General features: G+C 43.4%; 1 protein-coding gene across 1 annotated transcript; it reads left to right on the forward strand.

The window, feature by feature from the left end:
* Positions 1-308: 308 nt before the first annotated feature.
* LOC120838173 lies at positions 309-19,202 on the forward strand. Its single transcript, XM_040207961.2, has 5 exons — positions 309-416; positions 5,584-5,741; positions 6,886-6,977; positions 16,902-16,979; positions 18,997-19,202. The coding sequence occupies exons 1-5, from the start codon at positions 309-311 to the stop codon at positions 19,128-19,130; spliced, it is 570 nt and encodes a 189-aa protein (XP_040063895.1). The 3' UTR covers positions 19,131-19,202.
* Positions 19,203-20,889: the final 1,687 nt, after the last annotated feature.

A 20,889-nucleotide genomic window follows, 5' to 3' on the forward strand; every position in this document is an offset into this window, starting at 1 on the left:
AAAATATGATCCGAACCATCATTGTAAGATTTGACGTGGAAACCCTTGTGTTCTATTCAAGTTTCAACAAACGTCCAACGAATTTAGAGCTTTTTCACAACAAAGCGCACATACAGAACAACAGATGTTATCTTGAACATGTACTCCTGTCGCTGAACTGCGACGCTGGGAATCTCGCAATACACGAGATAGCTATAACTTTTTTTTTTTATGAACTTATTTCCGGTTTCCATGAGGCTGCTGTATATATATGCATATGCAGAGCACCCCTTCGACCGGCGCTTTCAAGCTGCGCTTCCTTTGCAGAAATGTTGGCGACAGGCTGGAAAATAACTCCGCTGTTTGTCGGGTTTTGCATGGTATTAATTTGCAAGGCCGGTGATTCTTCTCCCAGTGCGACATATGATTTATCTAAGGTGTGTATTGTCCAGTGTTTATCGATGAAAACAAATTAACATATGATTATTGATGTTTATTTATTTTTAAACGCCGGCGTATTTCGGTGAGAGTAACTGAGGTTCATTATTTTGAAGAAGCTCAATGGGCACGTCAAATGTTGATCTTATTTTTTTATACGCAGCATTAACTTTAGTTTTAGGATCGGCGAAAATACGTACCGCTTCAATCTGTTTCTTAGTTCAGTTTTTGTTATCGTAACTTGAGTAAAGCCGTACGGAATCTGCGTTTTAATGGGGAAGGGGCAGGATTTCGAGAGCATCTTCTACGCTAGAACTACCATTATGGTAGTTCTAGCGAACCGAAGACAGGGTGACACCAAACCGAACCCGTAGCCCCGGAAACCCATCCCCAGAGCCGTATATAGGGAGAGTTTGGTCAATGGGAGGCGCGGGCAGAGCCAGGGCGTGCACCAGAGTCCAGACGCAGAAAGTGGGCTTGGCATGCTTTCTTGGCCAACCAGAAGCCGAAAAGATTCCCCTAGCGGTGGTAGCGAGAAACCAATTTGGTCGTTTTAATAAGCGAAAAAAGTTAAATGTAGTAACCCTTCGTGGCTGAAAATAGGGTTCACGTGATGTTTCCATCATGATCATGCAGACAGATCTAAGAAACGAATGCGCCACTCAACTCTGTTTTGCTTGCACAGAGTGTGACCGCTCGGAAAGCAGATTCCCGGCGCTCGGCGTACGGATTATGTCGATCATTCCGCTAGTCGCACCCTTCCACCATGATTTTGGATGACCGTGATTGAAACATAACGTGCACCGCATTTTCAGTCACCAAGAGTTACTCCGATCCACTTATCAAGTTTGTTTCTCACGACCACCGCCAGGGTATTATTTCCGGCTTCTGGTTAATCACATTTGAATTTTTGAAGACGCCCTGGAACGCGCCCAGCCCGCTTTCGGCCAATGGCGCCTCCTCATTTGTCTCCTATACTTCCCAACGAATGGCCAAACTCTCTGCCCATCCCCAGGCAAAGAGGCGCGTTCTGCAAGGTTCCTGCAGGGCCCTGGACCGCACTCATGTTGACAGTGTCTTCCAAGAACTACAGTGACCTCTGAATAGGCACTGCAAGACTGCAGGATCCACGAGATAACACGCTTGACGAACCTCTGCGAGAGAGGAGTTTCGAAGAAAATAGTAGTCACTAAGGCGGAACCATTCAACGGCTGGTGTTTTTCGCTTTTAATCAGGGCAGAAATATTCAAGCACCGGTGTGTTCCGGTTTTAACCGATTTTGTATTTTCGTCACCGGCAGATGTTTATCGGTGTTTTTCGCCTAAAACCGGAAAATGCGGAGCCTAGATATATCTGCGGTAAGGTTATGTTTACTGTTTTAGTACATTCTAATTTGTTGCACTTAAATGCCGACCAACAAGCAGAAAGAAGGAAACCCTCCCTCAATTTACTCTTTTCGTTCGAGAGCGAGGGAGATCCTGTTTCTTTCTGCGGTGAGCCCATCCCCAGGCAGAGATCATCCCCAGGCGGAGACCAACACCTCTTAAAAACTAGGGCCGTAGCGCACCGAGTCGTGACGTCACAGCGGCCGGAGAAGGGAGGCCACGTCGAGAAGAGGCGCCCACTCTGGTTCTCTTTACCCTGGCTGCGTCGTCTGCTCCCTCGGGTCACGTGGTTTGTTAGTACGCGTTTATCCGACAGTAACATACGTTTTAGAAGCGCAGTCTTGTATTATTTATTATATATATATTATAAACGTAATATACAACGCGTTACCAAGGTTGAAAGTACCAAATTTATATTTATGATTATCCCCGTAACCGCGGGACCACTGCAGTCCCGCAGTTCTCTAGACTTTTCGAATGAACGGGCTCGGTGCAACGTTTTCTTCCCTCATACGGGCTCCGATTTTGGTAAATTTACGTTGTGAGTGAGCTGCTGACTGACTGAAGAGGAACGCTGAGAGATTTCAGAAGGGAAGGGAACCGGAAAAAAAATCCAGTCATCGCCGCAGGGAGCGCACACGAGCAAGAGATGGGTCGACAACGTTAAGCCTTCGTCCCGCACTGGTGCCACTGCTCTCGTGTGGGGTTCTTTTGATCCTTCTTCACGTCGTTTTATTGTCGTCACCGCAGTCTCGGGTAGATTTTTTTTTTTGTTTGTGTGTTCGTTTGATATACTATGGCATTTACGCGGATTCACGGAACAAGTCCTGCTACGGTGTAAGTGACATGTGTGGCAACTAGTCAACTATGACACTGGTCGATTATCGATAGACCTCTCTCTCGACGAAGAGAGAGATTTCTTGAAGTTCGTGCTCAAATGTTTTCGTGACGAATATTGCGGGACGTATGGATACGATCGACAGGTGAGAAACAACTTATTTGCTGGCTTCCTTGGTCATGTAAGACGTAAATAGAGTGCTACGGTCTTTTTTCTTTTTTAAATCTTGTGATAGAACGGAATCTCGTTCTACGTCGTTACCTCTGTGCAGTTGCGTTGAGATTTGTAAATATGCGTGGTAATATTCTAGTTTTCACTGGAAAGTGAATAACAATTTTGTGTGATTATTGAAAGTGCGTTGTTTGTGCTGATGTGTTTATTTATACTAATGTTATTTTATTCCCTTTACCGCGTTTATACTATAATCTTGACTGTAATAATGTAATAGTATTATTGTATACAAAATAAGTTATATTTTATTCTGACGCAGCTCGAGCCCATAGGGAGAATATTAGTTGATTGTAAATAATCAGTTTAGTACCCCTGCGACACGGAAAAGTTAATATATTTTCATTAAATGATATGGGATTTAATCAGATCGCCGTCTTGAGTGATTATACGAGCGTCACAACCTAATTTGTCGACCTCATATGTCATTCTATTGAAATTACATTAATTTTGCCACGTGGCCGGGGTATACTGCAAGAATTCAGTGACTGCACGCGATAACATCGCTTACATAATCGTAAAGGAAACTTGTGTTGCCTTGTCCGCGTTGACTACGCCTACTTGGTTTTTAATTGCGATCTGTTTTGCTGTGTCCAATCACTGCGTGTCTGGCCATTTTGTCGAAGTATTTCTATATAAAATATGCATTTCTACAGCAATAATTGCGTGACTCAATGTTTTTTTACTTAAAACAATCACATTTTTCTATAGACGTCTTATACGCATACCTCGTGCCATTTTGTATCGATTATTTAGCGGTGTAATATTTTGCCCGTGTAATCAAATGTTTTATAGCCCCGTTAATACGTGCACGTTTCATTTTAGCTAATAAGACACGCGTATGTGATTAAAAGCACGTTACGACGGTCGATCCACGCGTGTTGCCTTCGCTTCGACGCGCGCCCCCGATGGCCTTCCTTTGCAACGTCACGAGAAGAGCACTACGGCCTTGTCTTCTAGGAGGTGTTGCGGAGACCCGCTCCTGTAGGGAAAGGAGGAGAGAAGACGGTGAGAAGGAAGTGAGAGAAGGAAACTGGGAACCGGTTTTCTGCCCGGCAGAGGGCGATTCTAATTAAAGGCAGTATACCATATTTAACTACCCAAATTGAACATATTTCTGGAATACTCAGGCCTTACTACTATCGGCATGCTCTTCGTTATCTCTGATTTCAAAATAGCTATTGTGAAAGCGGATGATTAAGGTGATGCAAAAACCACCGTTGAAATTTCCCGCGTTTTCCAGGGTGACGCAATATCACATAGAACACAAGTCCTGCGCGTTTAATACTCTAAACGTCCCATCGCCTGCTTCAGTGGTCATGCTCGAAATGAGCTTCCATTAATAGGCTGCTAAGACAATACCACCTAGAAGACAAGGCCTGCGCGTTTCCTAGTCTAAATTTCCCATCCCCTGCTTCAGTGGTCGTGCTCAAAATAAGCTCCCATTAATAGGCTGTAAGCCAATACCAGCTAGAAGACAAGACCTGCGCGTTTCTTCCTCTAAACGTCTCATCGGCTGCTTCAGTGGTCATGCTCAAAATGAGCTCCAATTAATAGGCTGTTAAGGCAGTACAACCTAGAAGACAAGGCCTGTGCGTTTCCTCCTCCAAACGTCCCAGCGCCTGCTTCACTGGTCATGCTAAAAATGAGCTTTCATAATAGGCTGCTAAGACAATACTACTTAGAATACAAGGCCTGCACGTTTCCTCCTCCAAACGTCCCCTCGCCTGCTTCAGTGGTCATGCTCAAAATGAGCTCACATTAATAGGCTGCTAAGACAATACTACTTAGAAGACAAGGCCTGCGCGTTTCCTCCTCTAAACGTCATCACTAGTAGCTGCCCCCAGCGACCCCTAGTTGTGACGTGGCCCATACTCTCGCTAAGCTTCAACCTGTTGGGCGCTTGGGGCGTGTCGGGAATCTACTAACGAAGCTTCACACGCAGGCCTTGTCTTCTAACTGTTATTTGGTGACGTCACATGCTGTTTAATTTGCAAGTTGAGCAGGCAGTCTATAAAACAGTAGTTCGCACATGTTTTTTTTATTTTTCTGGCGTGAACTTAACAAGAGTTTATTTCCCTGCATCGTACTTTTTGTAACCCGTGGTGAACACGTAAAATGCACCCATATTGCAGCCTCTGAGACCAAGTTTAGAACTTCACTTAAGTTGCGCGAAAAGAAAAAAAAAAAAAAAACCTGTTGTGACTGGCAATGTGAGTTACTAGTTCAGATGTGTCTATTAATCTGTTAAGCAATTTTGAGACAAATCAGTGACTAGCCAAGATTGATTGATTGGCATATTTTATTTTGACACCACTGTCAGGGCGACTGGGACAAAAGGTGAAGACCGTAAGGTGCTTGTCCAGATAGGGACAAGACGAGGCGGCAGTCGAACCCAGGAATGATCCCTGTGCTCTCCAACGCCGTTTTTTATTTTTTTTTATTGAGACAAAGCATTGAAGATACACGTTTTGAAACGTAATCTGAGGTGCCGTAAAACGTTTAATGGCCGAAAAATTAACCCGCTCAAAGAATGTACTCTCGAGCTTTATTTTTGTTCTCTTGATTGAGAAAAAAAAAAAAAAAAAAACACGGGGACATTGTTTTTTTTTAATTTTTTATTTGTATAAAGTCAAAACATAATCACGAAACCACTTTTAATCCTGCCAATTATGTGCTTTGATAAGATCAGTAAATTTGTGTTTCTTTTCACAGCTTTTACAACGTGCCACAAGCTATTTCCTCTACGAAGGTACATTTACGGAAGATAAAATCCTACCGGGAAAACCTCTACCTATATGCGGAAGATGGTTCATAGTAACTAGTGATCTATACGCGAAGAGGCTGTATGAACCTAGCGAAGAAGAGTATGCGTGAGTTTCTCAAAATCATTACCTCTTTTAACTAGATGCGATTAAATATGGGATGCAAACCATTTTAGACGGAGGTTGGCAATATACGCATGGCTCCACCTATACGTCTCATTACCACCTACCCTTTTTCACACAAAACTGCCACACACAGGGTGGTGTGTCGCTTATTGTCTAGATTATTCTATTGCAGCTTAATGCAATAGAATAATCTAGACAATAAGAAAAAAGCTAGCTTCAATTTGATGACAAAAACCGGGGGGCACAAAATCTGTTGAGCACGCACAAAGTGTGTGATATTTATGATAGCGCTGGAGAAAGTTCAAACCGTCGGTCATTAGGAATGACCCTGTGCGGTGTCTGTGCGTGATGGGGAGAGGGGTTGACGTAAGCGCGGTGCTATAGAGCAACCAAACATTTCATAGTGTATGGTAGCTCCACACACTCTGCGTCCCCCGGGGTTTCGCAGCGTGATCAAGCTAGTGTACACCCGCCGGCAATATGAAGGTGAACGCCTTACCTGGTTTCTTGCCTGTTTTACGGCTCCCTAAAGCTGTATTAACTCTCAGCGTCTCAAATGGTACGTGGCTTGGGGGTCTAAACTTTGCGTTCTAGCCCTCTTCTGGAACAGAGCTTGTTTCAAAACTTGCAGGAGCGTCCAAAACAACAAGAGGGCTGTTCACCTTCATATCGCCTCACGGGTGATTTTTGACCGTTTGGTAATAAATAACTTTTGTAATAATATGAGGAGTCCACCAATTTATTTAAAATAAATGTATATGTAACTGTAAGTTGCCCTAAATAATATTGTTTGTTAATTGCGTTACGCGTCTTTAATCAAACCTGTCAAACATGGCACCTTGTTGCAAACATGGCACAAGTTGAGTAAAAGGAGAGACTAACAGGTAATTTATTTCAGAGGCCCTAGCAATCTACATATTTATTGTTGCTGTTTGCGTAATGTCTCATATGCTTTAAATGCAGTTGTTGCTTCGTTGTGGGCGTTCTTCGCTGTGTTGCCTGTTTCCGGGAAACTAACTTAAACATACAAAGCCAAGTTTGATATCTCAATAAAAAAAAGGTGCTCTCCTACTATGCTACAATATTTAGTTCATTGTAACACTCGTCTTTTTTATTATTATTATAGGGTCGAGAAAAAGGTTCAACTAGTACTTGAAGGAACGCCAGGATCTTCTGTGAAAAGCTCGATGAAAGTTAATCATTATGATGGACCAAAAAGTAAGCCATGGCATGTTCTACTATAGGCTGATAAGTTTAGGTGTAGATAACAAACGACTACATATATATATATAATGGGAATGAGTGAAGATTGACAAGTGCAGCCGTAGTAATATATATATATTGGCTGCACTAGTATATATATATATATATATAGAGAGAGAGAGAGAGGGTGTCCCAGATGGCTTGCATTAAACTTTACAAAAAAAAAAAAAAAGAACGCAGCGCTCTGCGAGAGTGAACCCACGTGTATGTTGTTAGGAAGCGTTTTGGGAAACTGCACAATATTGTTAATGGGCCTAGTTATTTAGTTAATTAGCTATTTTAAATTACTTGTTAAATACCCGGTTTGTGCATTGGAAAGTTGTAGAGCTCATTGAGTTAAACAACCAATTAAGGTGTTTCCTTTATGATACACTTTGCGCGTTTCTTTTTATTAACCTAAAGAAAAAGCCCACGAAATATATATAAAAAAAAAAAAGATACACGTGACAACGCGCCCGTGCGTAGCGCTTGCAACGCTCTCAGACGTGTTCTGAAGGAACGAAGTCCACCTTATCGCTGGCGCGCTTTCCGAGACAGAGCTTCGTGTTGGGGTTAGTCCCCGTAGATAATAATAATAATAATGTTTATTTCCATCAAGCACAAGTACATGATGGAAGGGGACTGAGGAAAAAAGCTGCATTTGTGCAGCTTGACGAGTCCTAGCTGAGCCCCCTCCCCAATTGGCAACAACGGAAGGTCACAAAAGATATGCATCACTTTGTAAACAAAAAAACAAAACAAAAACAAAACACAAAAAAAACGCAGGTCAGTAAATCAATGTACAACATTTCAATGTAGCAGATAAATTAGCACTGCTAAACAAACGGTTTATGTGCAAATTTAAGGGTTCAAGATATTCAAGACAATCAAGATTCAAGATATATAGCACGAGTATGTAATACTATACTCATCCACTAAATTCATTCGAAACAAATATAAATGTAACATATAAATGAGGACATTCAGTGGAATATTCACTTGCTATGCAATTCACTCTACAAGAAAGAAAAATTCTCTGATATATTTTACTGTTGATGTTAAAGGATCAATATGATGAGTATTAAGGTAATTAAGTAGGGTCGGAAGCACGTTGGATAGCATTTGCTCACCATAGGTTGTTCTGCAACCGGGGACTTTCCAGTTGTCTAGGCTACGAGTGGGATATGTTGTCAATTTCAGCGATAAGGACGCTAGTTCACTAAGATTGATAGCATTATTTTTTATTTCAGACCTATAACTTAGACATAACCGATATTTATAGATATTGTAAATATGCATTAAATTTAACTTAGTGAACAGAGGTTTACTGGGGTAATCGTATGAAACAGTAGATATTATTCGCAGCATCTTTTTTTGTAGCATACGTATCTTGTCCAAATTCGCCATTGTATTTCCCCAGACGAGGTGACAGTAATGTATATGTGAAAGAAATAACGAGTTAAAGATTAACAATTTAGCATTTTTTGGAAAAATAGAGCGGTGACGATACATTATGCCAATCACATGTGACAGTTTTATCAAGATATGGTTTACATTTTCATCCCAAGTCATATGTTGCGTGAAAACAACTCCAAGAGTTTTAAAACTGGTCAAAACTTCTATTTTTCTTGAATTTAAAACGATATCTCTTGTAATAGCTGCATTTTTATTTTTCGGTTTAAACAAAATAGCCTTAGTCTTGTTCACGTTGATCTTTAAAGCGTTAGCTTGGCTCCAACTACTAAACTTCTGCAGAGTTTGATTCGCCTTATGTGCTAAGTCATCACAGCAAACACCTGTGAAAAACAAACTTGTATCGTCAGCATAGATGATATATTTGGTATTTTTATCTACGTTCGCGATGTCATTAATATATAAATTGAACAAAAAAGGGCCTAAAATACTGCCTTGTGGAACGCCAGATATGATATAGGTTGGATATCTGAGGAGTACCCGTTGATATGAACATATTGTTTACGATGAGCAAGATATGATGAAATGATAGCTGACGCTGGTCCGCGAAATCCGTACCTTTCAAGTTTTTTTTTATCATCAAGTCATGGTTTAAATAATCAAAGGCTTTCGTAAAATCAACGAAAATACCAAGAGTCATCTGTTTATCCTCAAAGCTACGCAAAATTCATTCCTTTTGTTCCAGAAGGGCCAGCTCTGTAGACCGGCCTTTACGAAATCCGTATTGCGATGAGGTGATTATATTATTTTTGTCCGCAAATGTTACCATAAGGGACAACAAAAGTTTTTCAAAACCCTTCGAAAAAACAGATAAAATTTAAATAGGCCTATAATTCCCGAAATCGTTTTTGTCACCCTTTTTGTACAAAACCGTTACCCTTGCGATTTGTATTCTCTGCGGGAAAACCCCGGCCTGCAAGCACAAATTAAAAATATACGTCATACAGGGAGATATGATGTCCAACACGTATTTTATTGGCCCTATTTGCATAAGCGCGAGCACCTCCTGCCGCAAAGCCCTGTCTCGGGCAGAGCGCCAGCGATAGGGCAGACTTCGTTCCTTCAGAACTCGTCTGACAGCGCTGCAAGCGCAATGCGCCGGCGCGTTGTCACGTGTATCTTTTTTTAATGTTCCGTGGACTTTCTTTTTAGGCTAATAAAAAGAAGCGCGCAATGTGTATCATGCAGGAAACGACTTAATTGAGTGCTTCCCAATGCGCTCTAGAACCTTCCAATTCCCACCTAGCTCTTAAACGAATAACTTAAAAAATTAGCTAATTAGTCTTAATTCACTAAATAACTGGGCGCACTAAATCAATTGTGCGTTTCCCAAAACCATTCCTAACAGCACAGAGTTTCTTTCACTCTCGCAGAGCATTCCGTTTGTTTGTAAAATATGGGGCTAGTTACCTGGGACACCATGTATGCAGGGGCAAATCCAGAGCTCCATTTTTTTTTTTTTTTTTTTTGGGGGGGGGGGGCGGAAAATTTGTAAGGAAATTTGTAAGTTTTGTAAGTATCTCCCTTTTTTTGTTGTGCGCCGGGGGGTGCACCAATGGCAAATTGCCCTCCGAGAGGGGGGGAGGGGGGGGGGCCGCCCCAGTCGCCCTTCCTCCCCCCCTTGAATCCGCCACTGCATGTATGTACATACACCGGGTTTTCTTTCTTTTTTTTTTTTACTTAACAGTTTTGTTTAAAAAAAGCCGCGAATGTTACACTTGTGCCGTTGGTTCAATTGAGTTATACGGCCAGGGGGACATAGTATAGGGGGCTAATCGTAACGACCAGTTGGCTAATTAAGTAAAATTTGTTAATTTTTAGTTAATGAAAATAGACACATGGTTCCAATTAGAAACTTGCTGAACGTCATCAAAAACCACTAAATCAGTCATTTTTAGAAAAACTTTGAGCGCGTGAGAAGCGTAGTAGTGCACTAAAGTTACCACTCGTGAAGAGCCTTACCGCAATCGCAAGAGCGGTTGCGGTAAGGCGCCCGCGCGATTTTTCCGTCTCTTATCTAGCCCCTGCCTTGTACCTGCTCCACAAGTGGTAACTTTAGTACTCTACTACGCTTCTCACGCGCTCAAAGTCTTTCTGAAAATTACTGATTTAGTGCTCTTCGATGACGCTGAGCAAGTATCTAATTGGAACTATATGTCTATTTTCATTAATTACGAAGTTAATTAAATAATTTTTATTAATTAGCCGACTCATCATTACGATTAGCCCCTATACTATGTCCCCCTGGCCATATTACTCACGTACACAAACCGCATAAGTGTAACTTTCACGGCTTTTTCAAATAAATATGTTAAGGAAAAAAAAACCCTGTATATATATAATACTGTTTTAGTCATTTTTCTTTTAAACGGTAAAAAAGTTTGGTGCTTTACAATAAACTCTGTAGCTGTCAAAAAGTGCCTCAAAATTTTAGATTAAAGCATAGTTGTACAGTAAATTTAGTATTGTCTTGTGCACTATAACTAGGGTTCTGCGTTTTCGGTTTCTATTTTTTCAAAATTCGGCGTACTTTTTTCGGTGTTTATTTTAAAATTAAATTTTCGGTTTCTTTCGGCGTATATTTATGCCCACAAAAGTTTATCGGCTATTCTCGGTGGATATCAAAGAAACACCAGCGGACACCGGATCAGATGATCCCTGTTGCTCTGATATTTGTGATTACTGAAAGTATAGTGGCACAGATACGTTGAAAAAGAAATGGACACTTTATTTGGAAAATGTGGGCAACTGTAAAAGAAACAAGAAAAACTTGAGAAGCACAAACAAGTCAGATATGAAGCCTATGCGCAAATAACATGAAACTTCACTTTCTGTAGATCAGGATTACGTTATCTTATTATATTTACACACATATGTACGTTCCCAGGTTCTCCTCGTTGATCCGCACTCTTTCTTTCCTGTTAATATGGCCCTGAGCTTTGAGAATGCCCTCTCAACACTAATACTGGACACTGGCAGGCTGAGGATATGAAGCGCTGCCTGAGCCAAAATCGGCCAATCAACCAATTGTGACCGCCAAACGAGAGACGGTGCGACTTTTTGAAGCTCAACACAACACGCAAAGCTTGCATCAAGTCAGTGTTCCTTACGACGAGTTTGAAAACACGCTCGTACATGACGAAGTTATGGGGCATTTCGGACTTCACGTTCCGATCGATGATGCACAGATTAAACCAGAACGTCGTGATGGCACCCGTGTATCCCATGCATTGGGACACGTTTCGATAAATACTGTCGTTCCACTTTTTTCGCCACGGCTCTGCGGTACGATTGGAAGGTCAAAGTGACCTTTTCCGGTTAAAACTGAATTTTAGAAAATAGATTCGACGTACTTTTATCGCTTTTTATCGATTAAAATAAAAGATGCCGCACCTAAAAACTGACCTTTTTCGGTTAAAACCGAATTTCCGAAAATGGATTCGGCGTACTTTTATCGGTTTTTATCGGTTTAAACCGAAAACTCCGAACCCTAACTATAACTTGTCGAATTGTAGGTTTTTGCTTAAATGTGAAAATAATTTGGAAGCTAATAAAACACTAACCGCGGCATAATATGAGTGGTCATTGCACATTGTAACAATCTAGTAACTATGTGCACGAGCATCTATGTGACGTGGTACCTATTGAGAACTACGACTGTTACTGGATGATGCTGGTCGTGTCTCTCATTCGCGTCTGATATATGGCGCAGTCGATATCGAACGCCGAAGGTTCTCAAGGAACCTACTCCCGTGTGTTATGGAAGATGGACAGTCTGAAACCACCGCCAAAACTACGTCTCACGGGGAACTTAGAAGGAAACTGGAGGAGATTCAGACAGCAGAGTTGCTGCATCCACAAGCAGCAAGAAAAAAAAAAAAACTGAGGAAGAGCGAGACAGAGATTTCTCGCGCCAGGACAGTCAACAGCTAGGAACGACAGAGTCACGAGCTCTTCGAACCGAACAATCACTGCGAGAGCAGCTGAACGCTACACTGCAGTATCCCGGCAGGGACTCCATCGGATAGGGGGGATCGGTGGTTGAGTGGGCTAAAGCGCACACCCAGCTCGACGCGCGTGGAGCGAAAGCTCGCGCTGCAGAACCCAGGGATCCTGGGTTCGAGCCCCACCCCTGCCCGTTTCGATCTGGATGAGCATCGTACCGGCGTGCGGTCGTGTATCGCTACTGCGTGGTGCACGTTAAAGACCCCAGGCTAGCGGTTGTACTGCACTGGCTAAATTTCTCATCTACAGCTGGGAGACTCGTCGCAACTTTAATGGCAGACCAACTACACGCTGTATAAATATCCCCACAACCCCAATTATTATTACTCCATCGGATGACTTTGACATCTTGCATGCAAGCGTCTGCTCACGAAAGAGTCACCAAGATCAAGAAGCGGCACCGCAGACCTTCAAGGTATGAAGGGCTCTCCTGACCTAAAATAAACACATCATATCATATATATCGCATCCGTGGTCCAAGGCTCCGGATCGCGTTCAGCCGTCAGGCTAATAAGGTGGACACCGGAACCCAGGCGAACCTGATTTCGTATTCGCTTTACCAGAAACTCTTTCGAACGAACAAGCTTCGCCCAATGCGCACGACATTACGAAACTACGACGGAGGCGTTATAAAACAGCTGGAACAAAAATCGGAAAAGATTTTGTTGGGAAAAATTGGCGCCAAACTCTAGGGCTACAATCATCGGAGGCCTTCGGACTGGTTACGCGCGTGGTAGGAGTGGAAATTGAGAACAACTACGTACCCCAAGAATTCGCTAGCGTCCTCTCAGGTACTGGTTGCGTGGGCCGCCGCTACCACATGGTCCTTCAAGAAAATGATCAACCGAGCGTGCAGCCGGTCAAGTGTGTACCTCTAGCCTTACGCGAACCTCTAAAGGACAAACTTCAAAGGATGGTAAAACACGGCATCAGATTGGGTAAGTCTGTTGGTTATAAGAAAGAAAAGAAAGAAGGAACTTTAAGGGTATGCCTAACCCCTCGACGCGCTAATGCACAGTTGAAAAGAGAACATTATCAATTGCGTCGAAAGAAGGATATTGAGGACGAGCTAGCAGGAGCTCAATTTTTCACAACATTAGATGTGAAGGTAGGGTTACACAAAATTCCCTTGAATGAGGATACGTAAAATGTATGTACGTTCGGAACACCATTTGGAAGGTACACATTTTCTAAGACTACTCTTTTGCATTGCATCCGCACAGGAGGGTATCGAGCTTAATCCGAGCCTTTTCAGCAGTCTAACTTTTATGACCGCACGTGAAGACAAAACAGCAGTCCTGCGCCTGCTGGGAGCAATAAACTATTTTGGTAAATATGTACCCAGCCTAACTCAGAAAACAACAACTTAAGAAGCTTAAAAAGACCATATTTACTTTTCAAATGGCTGCCACTTCATCAAAAAAATGAAAGACGTTTATAATCCCCTGTAACGCCGAATTAATGCGCAGCTCTTGAGGAGGAGGGGAATTAAGGTACGGAGAGGAGGGTATGCCCCTCCTCCTTATGAGAAAGTCAATGCAGTCATTCTGCCAGGGTTGAACAAATCTTCATTAATAGCGCAACATCCGTCAACTGTGCTTGAGGTCAATACCATTTGAAACCAATCTGAGCTCTTTGCGACGCCTAAAAAATACTGCCCAGGCCACAGTTTCCTCTAGAAGAACACAAAGATTTCCACCAAAACCACTTTCGCCAGTAACAACTAAAAACAAAATATCTAACCTTGAGTCGCATGTATTGGCGTGGAGCGGTCTACCGCTAAACGTACGGCTTCATGCGTATTCGCATCGAAAAAAAGAATTGAAAGTGTCCTCAGAGATGGAAAGCATGACGGCCTAGTCCTTTGTCCATGTTGGGTAACCGGAAGTCACAAAACAATAAAGTTTCCGTATCGCACTTAGCGGCAGAGCGTTCATGCCCTGGGAATGCTGAGAAACCGAAACTCAAAATACTTGACGCTGCCAAGATGGCCGCGTGCACAGTGCTGCCAGACCACCAGGCAGTTTTGCATATCGTCTACTGCATACTCGTCAAGGGTTTTAACAGAAGTCGAATCGCGCTATTCTCAAATAGAAAAAAAAGAGGGATTGGGAATAGTAGTTGGCTGTGAAACAATCCACCAGTTTGTCTATCGTATGAAAATAACGATCGAAACTGGTCGCCAGCCACTCATAGCTCTCTGTAAGAAATCCATAGGCGAGATGCCACCAAGTTTCAGAGATTTGTTATTCGTGTTCTAAAATACAATTTTACAGTGCAGTTCTCTTCAGGCAAGAAACTGTTAGTGGCTAATATGCTGTCAAGAGCACCCGTCAATAAAGGGTCGAAAAACGCCACTGCTGATGTCGCGGTTCATGCAACCAGTGTTCTGTGTGACTTAGTGTTAGCAGCGACTCTGACAAGGTTGTCCAAGGAAACCGCAAAAGATACACTATTGCAACAGGTAATTAAGGTAATTACCAAGAACCTGCCTGTCGAAAAAGTTTTCAAGTCATTTGAGTCGGATCTAACAGTAATAGAAGGAATTGTCTTCAAAGGAAATATAGTGGTATAGTACCACAAAGGCTTGCGTGTAGAAATGCTAACACGTTTGCATGACAGACATCAAGGAATGACAAAATGTAAAGCTAAAGTACGCACTTATCTTTTGGCCTGGGCTAACTTGCTCGACTTGCCAACGCCAAGATGCTCAACTTGCCAAGATGCTCAACTTGCTAACGCTATGCTTACGCACGAGAGCGTGAACCTTTTATGATGCGAGAAAACTTAGAACTTCAGCAGAGTCGTGTGGAAAGTTTATTTGAGTTTGCAGGAAAGTCGTATTCAATTGCATTTGATGCTTACTCCAATTATCCTGAAGTTGTAAAATGAGAAGACCTGACAGCCACGAAGTTTATTGAGAAACTTAAAGTTATATTCGCAAGATACAGCATACCGATGGTAGTCGCTTCTGACAATTATCCGAAGTTCTCTTCACACAAATTCAAAGCATTTGCGTCCTTCTATGAATTCGAACACAAAACTTCCAGTCCCAGATTCCCACGCTCAAATGGTCTAGCTGAAAAGGGTGTTCAAATTGTAAAGCGTATTTTTAAGAAAGCCAATAGCATCAATGAGAATGCAGGGATTGGTGTTCCACGTGCCATACGCATTCTGCATTCTCCTTGATGTTTGGGTAATATCGCAATAGGTCTATTCAGCTGGTAAAGAGAAGTGGCTAGGGCCCCTTCTATATGATGGATCGACACCTCTTGAGAATGGTCGCTCGCCGAGCGAACTATTTATGAATAGAAATTTAAGATGCGGGTTGCCCAACTTCTCTTGTATGGAAAAACACGTTATAAAGAAACATAAATTTAAGATGCGGATTGTCCAACTTCTCTTGTATGGAAAAAACACGTTATAAAGAAACATAAACAGCTAAGCAGCGGAACTCCTCTGAGTGAACATCACCATGGTGACATTGTAAGGATTAAGAATGCTGGAACTTGGGAGCCAAAAGCAAAGGTTGCACCGCGTTCTTTTGAAGTCTTACCTGAAAACAATCCTATATATCGTAGGAACAGGCAGCATCCCCGACGGACACAAGAGACGTTCCAACTAGATACTGACGCCACGGACAGCGAAATGGAAGACTTTCCCGATTCGAACACGGAGCAACACGCATTTTGCCAGCCCGACACCGCCAGTACAGCACCTGGAGGCTGGAGTTGCTAGTGCCACATCCGGCTCACAAGATGTCCCGCTAAAAAGAATTTCAAGACAACGCAGACCGCAAACCAAACTGGTGTACGACGAAAACTTTGAACAGAGTGTCTAACTTATTTGCTTTGCTTTGTCTCGACGTGTGTAGTGCGTGTTTTCTTTACCGTTTTGGTTGTGTTTTATCATTAGTTTCTTGTATATCAGTTTTTTTTCTTTTTCAAGAAAGGAAGACGCACCATGTAGAAGTCTGGCAACCATGTGTACCTGTATCTATAGTGACGTGGCACCGATAAAGATCAGAACTACGGTTTGACTTGTTGGTCGTGTCTCCTCTTCGCGTCTGATACAGTTATGCGCACCTTAAATTGTTAATTTTTACATGCCCCACACTTCAGTTTCTATTTTTAGTTCCTTAATGTGTACGGGTTTATTTTATGGGGGTCACATCAAACGACTCTACTGTACACTGCTTCTTTCGTTCCTTTGACCCGTGAAAAATCATCTCTCGGCTCGAGCTTTTAGCTTTTGCAGGTGGTACGCTGTCAGCATGACGTGTTGCTTGGATTTTGTTAGTGATTGCGTATGCCGGCATAAATTGCATTGTAAAGCGGTACCTCGCTAATTACGATGAGACACCTCAATTAGTCTTCTTTCTGCGCTCATCAATTCGTCATGTGCTGATGCTATCGTTTCTAGAGGGACAAACGATAGTGACCATGGATTTGAAGTACACGGACTACAAAAACTGCGCTCTGTTGTACTACAGGGGCTCAGGTAAATCAATGCACTTTACTATGATAGTCAGTGTCTGAATAGAATTTTCAACATAACACATAATTTTATGTTTTAACATTACAGGTTTTGACATAATTAATATAAAAAAAAGTCTGCGTATTGTGGTGCTTCGCTGGGGATTACGTCGAAATGCGAAAGCATTCCGACGTTTCTTCTGTGAAGACACCGCTACGTCGATTAAATTGAAACCAACCTCGTTCACTAACTCGGCTCTCGGTCGTAGCAGAACTAGCCCACCTTGCTTCTTTGTCCCCAGCCTAACGCTATCGTCTCTGTTCCGGCGCCTCATTGGCACAACGAACCTCAGTGGGCCACCGCTTCTGTTCAGACCCCTTCTTTCTCTTGCAAGCATTGTGAAAAACCAGAGCGATACCAGCAAGAATATTACTTCAATCATAGACCCCCTTCGAAACTGTGCAGTTTAGTTGCCGTGAAACCCCTGCACAATTGCAGACACGAGCGCGAGCTCCTTGCAGTTGCGTTCAATCACTGATCTCTCATGGAGATCAGTGCGTTCAATGGGCAATGTGCAAAATAGCAACGCCCCTAGCAGTTCAGGTCCACTCTGGAATCTGTCTGCAATCGTCTACGCACCGCGATTACTCACGTCATCGTGGATTGCTCTACACTTACGTGCGATGCACTCACAAGTACCCGTTTCTTCTCGTCGCTACAGATCAGACACAGCGAATAACGAAACAATTACGATTTCGCTGGCGCGGGGAGCGGGCGAAAACGCCGCAACGGCGAAGTTTAACGGAGATCGACGTAAGCCGATCGCCGTGCCATCACACTGCGTGCATTTGTCTGTAACATGGAGAACAGCAACTGAGACTAGTGCTCCAGCTTTATAACACGCTTGTTCCCGTGGTCAATTTTTCACAGCGACGTAGCAAGAGGTGCATGTTTGCGCTTGAACGCTTTGTCGTACAGCGAGTTTCGTCGTGTATCGCATTAGCCTGATTAAAAATAGCGATCGGCGGAGCATGCATGTGTTAAAACTGGAGTACTAGTCTCAGTGTCTGTTCCCGAGGTTGCAAACAAATGCACGCAGTAAGCTGGCGCGCCATTCGGCGTACGCTTTCACTTGACACCGCCGTTGGAATGCTTTCGCTCAGTCCCAGTGCCCGCAAAATCGCAATTGTTTCGTTATTCGCTGTGCTGCGTCTCATGTGTAGCCGCTGTAGCGCGTAAGTGTGGAGCAATCCACGACGACATGAGCTCCGCCATGGAGCGGAGACGACAGAAGACGACAGATGCACAACCTGGCGTAACCGAAACATAAACTTTACGTCGACAGCTCCTACTCCAACGGTGGACCTGAACCGCTAATGGCGCTGCTATTTTGCACATTGCGCAATGACGATCCCCTGTGCAGCAGGAAGACTCGCTTGCGCACTCTTTGGTGTCGGTGGGCGATAACAATGTAATTGCATTGCACAACCATCGCTTTACAAGTTACGCCCTTGACGACTGGTTGAGCGTCGGGCTCACAAGCTTGGGATCCTGAGTTCGATTTTTCTTTTGGGCACTCGCATATCGACAAATCGGCTCGCCATCTCGGCTCTGTGCGTGCCCATCAACGTACGCTGGTTCGCCCATTCATACCGAACGTCTTTCACATGCCCGTAAAACAGGGGCATTTTTTTTTTAAATGAGATGAGTTCAGTTTATTTTTCAACGAACATAGAAATTTTTATATCATATTGTCATTTAAACCTCGCAGCTCATAATAACCGAAATAATCACACTTCTTATCGTCGTTTCTTTTTCAGGTAATGGCCATAAAAATAGAGTAAATGATTGCAAATGCACATTTATACGGATACTGATTCCTTTTCGGAGCTACTTTCCGTTTTAAGAAGGGCAAATCTGGGAACCGTTAAAATGTTTTAAAAATGCATTTTCTGAGATCGGTATATGCAAGGCATATACCGATCTCAGTCAGCTGCCTGTCATGCCCTTATTTAAAATATTTTTTTATTATTTATTTCAGGTGACTATGAAGTATGGAACTATGCACTGAATCTCAAAAATAATACAGAATGCCATAAAAAACTCGCCGAACTACCCGGAAAAGATTTGACCGTATACTACAGGGACTGGTGCTACGCTGGTCTTCAAGGCTAAATTGAAATCTAAAAATACTACATAACGCATCTTCCGGTGCCTTTTCTGAGATCAGTTTGTCCTGCTTAGACGTCCATGTTTACGCGTCATCTAAAGCAATAAACCTAAATTTAATCGCGTTTTTTAGCCGACTGATCACTCCAAACTTCTCATCTTTCTTCGTTAATTATTTTCACGTACGCACGCACGCACGCACAGGCACACACATACACACAATTTGAGTGATCAATGTAAATGTAGTGACATTATGAAAAAAAGTTGAATCTGACAAAAAACTTTTTTTTTTTCATACTACGCAGATTGTGCGAAAACTTAGTGTAGCCTTAATTCACATATTAACGCTCGACGCTTGTGGAGATCTGGCTGCCCTTTCCCGCGCTGACCCTTCGGGCTCCAAATTCCAGTCACTTTAAGCTTCGGCAAATTCAGGGCCCCTTTAAGCTTCGGCACAAGCTTAAAGGGGCCCTGCAATGATATTTAAGCGTCTACTTTTTTTGCGGTTTCCACGTCTCTTGGGGTTCGGGCAAGCCAGCGGGCACGGAGAGAGTAACTAAATATCAGTGCGTCATATTTTAACCGGACGACGCGGAAACCTCCTCCACCGACGAGGGCGACCCGCGGTACCGAAAGCGCGCAAAATGTGACGTCTTTGGTCCTGGCCTTACACTGGTCAGAGCCGCTGAAAGCTTCTTTTTAGTCGAGATACAAAATATGAGTGGCGCCAACCGTTTCAAATATTTATAAAAGTAGTTTTTGTTCAGTAGTTTAGATCAGAAAAGAAAAGAATGCAGTTTATAAAGTGCGGAAACAAGAAATGACTCCACTTTTTAGACCACCTGAGACTGGGTGGAAGAAACACGACGACGTCTCAGACGTTGTCGTGATTCTTCCACCCAGTCTCAGGTGGTCTAAAAAATGGTAAACTTACACCAGCTCGCCTGCGCCCTAACTGTTTTTTTAAGAAATGACTCGTCGACATACCCGCCACCAAGCGGTGGAAAAGGCGGCGCATATTAGAAAGGAGTAATGGGATCAGGCGCCAACACGGAAAGGTCCCGGATGTACGCTGCGGCACTGCGGTCGAATGGATAAGAGTATGGACTTAATTTTGAGTGGGGCGGGGGACAAACCAGACCCCCCCCCCCCCCCAGGGCCGGTGGGCGGTGCCCTTGGTATCCCTTGGGCGCCGCCGGCCAGTGCTTGACTTCCCAGTGGCGGCTGTTCCAGGGGGGGGGGGGGGGGGGGGGAAGGAGGGGGGGCAAAACACATGCCTTGCCCCCCCAACTCTGAAGACTGGGGGGGGGGGGGGGCAAGCGCCCCCCCCCCCCTCAGTCCTCAGAGGCATTATCTAAGGGGGGAATGTACATAAACCTCCAGCTAAATGTCACGGACGACGAGGTGAAACAAAAAAAATAACTGGGGAAACTGAAACGTTTAATGGGGCGAACTTGTGCCCAAAAAATAAGAAAATAAAACCGAAGATAACAGCAGAGCGTCCCGGCCGTCGAAGTCGGCGTAACAGCAGAGTCGAACGCTGGGGCAAGACTGACTCCGCTCGCCATGCAGAGTCCTTTATGTACCCTCGTGGGTTTCTGGAACCTTCGGCGTGGAACTTTCGGCGCGTAGAACATTCGGAACTAGATCAGACGACAATGTTCTCGAACTTACGAGAACGCCTAATTGAAAGAATAAATAAAAGGACATTTCCAGTGGCTGGAATCGAACCTAGACCTACCGCGTGACAGTCAAGCGCGCTAAC

The sequence above is a fragment of the Ixodes scapularis genome, unplaced genomic scaffold (genome assembly GCF_016920785.2).
Source record: "Ixodes scapularis isolate PalLabHiFi unplaced genomic scaffold, ASM1692078v2 PGA_scaffold11__112_contigs__length_91849675, whole genome shotgun sequence".
Taxonomy (NCBI): Eukaryota; Metazoa; Arthropoda; class Arachnida; order Ixodida; family Ixodidae; genus Ixodes; species Ixodes scapularis.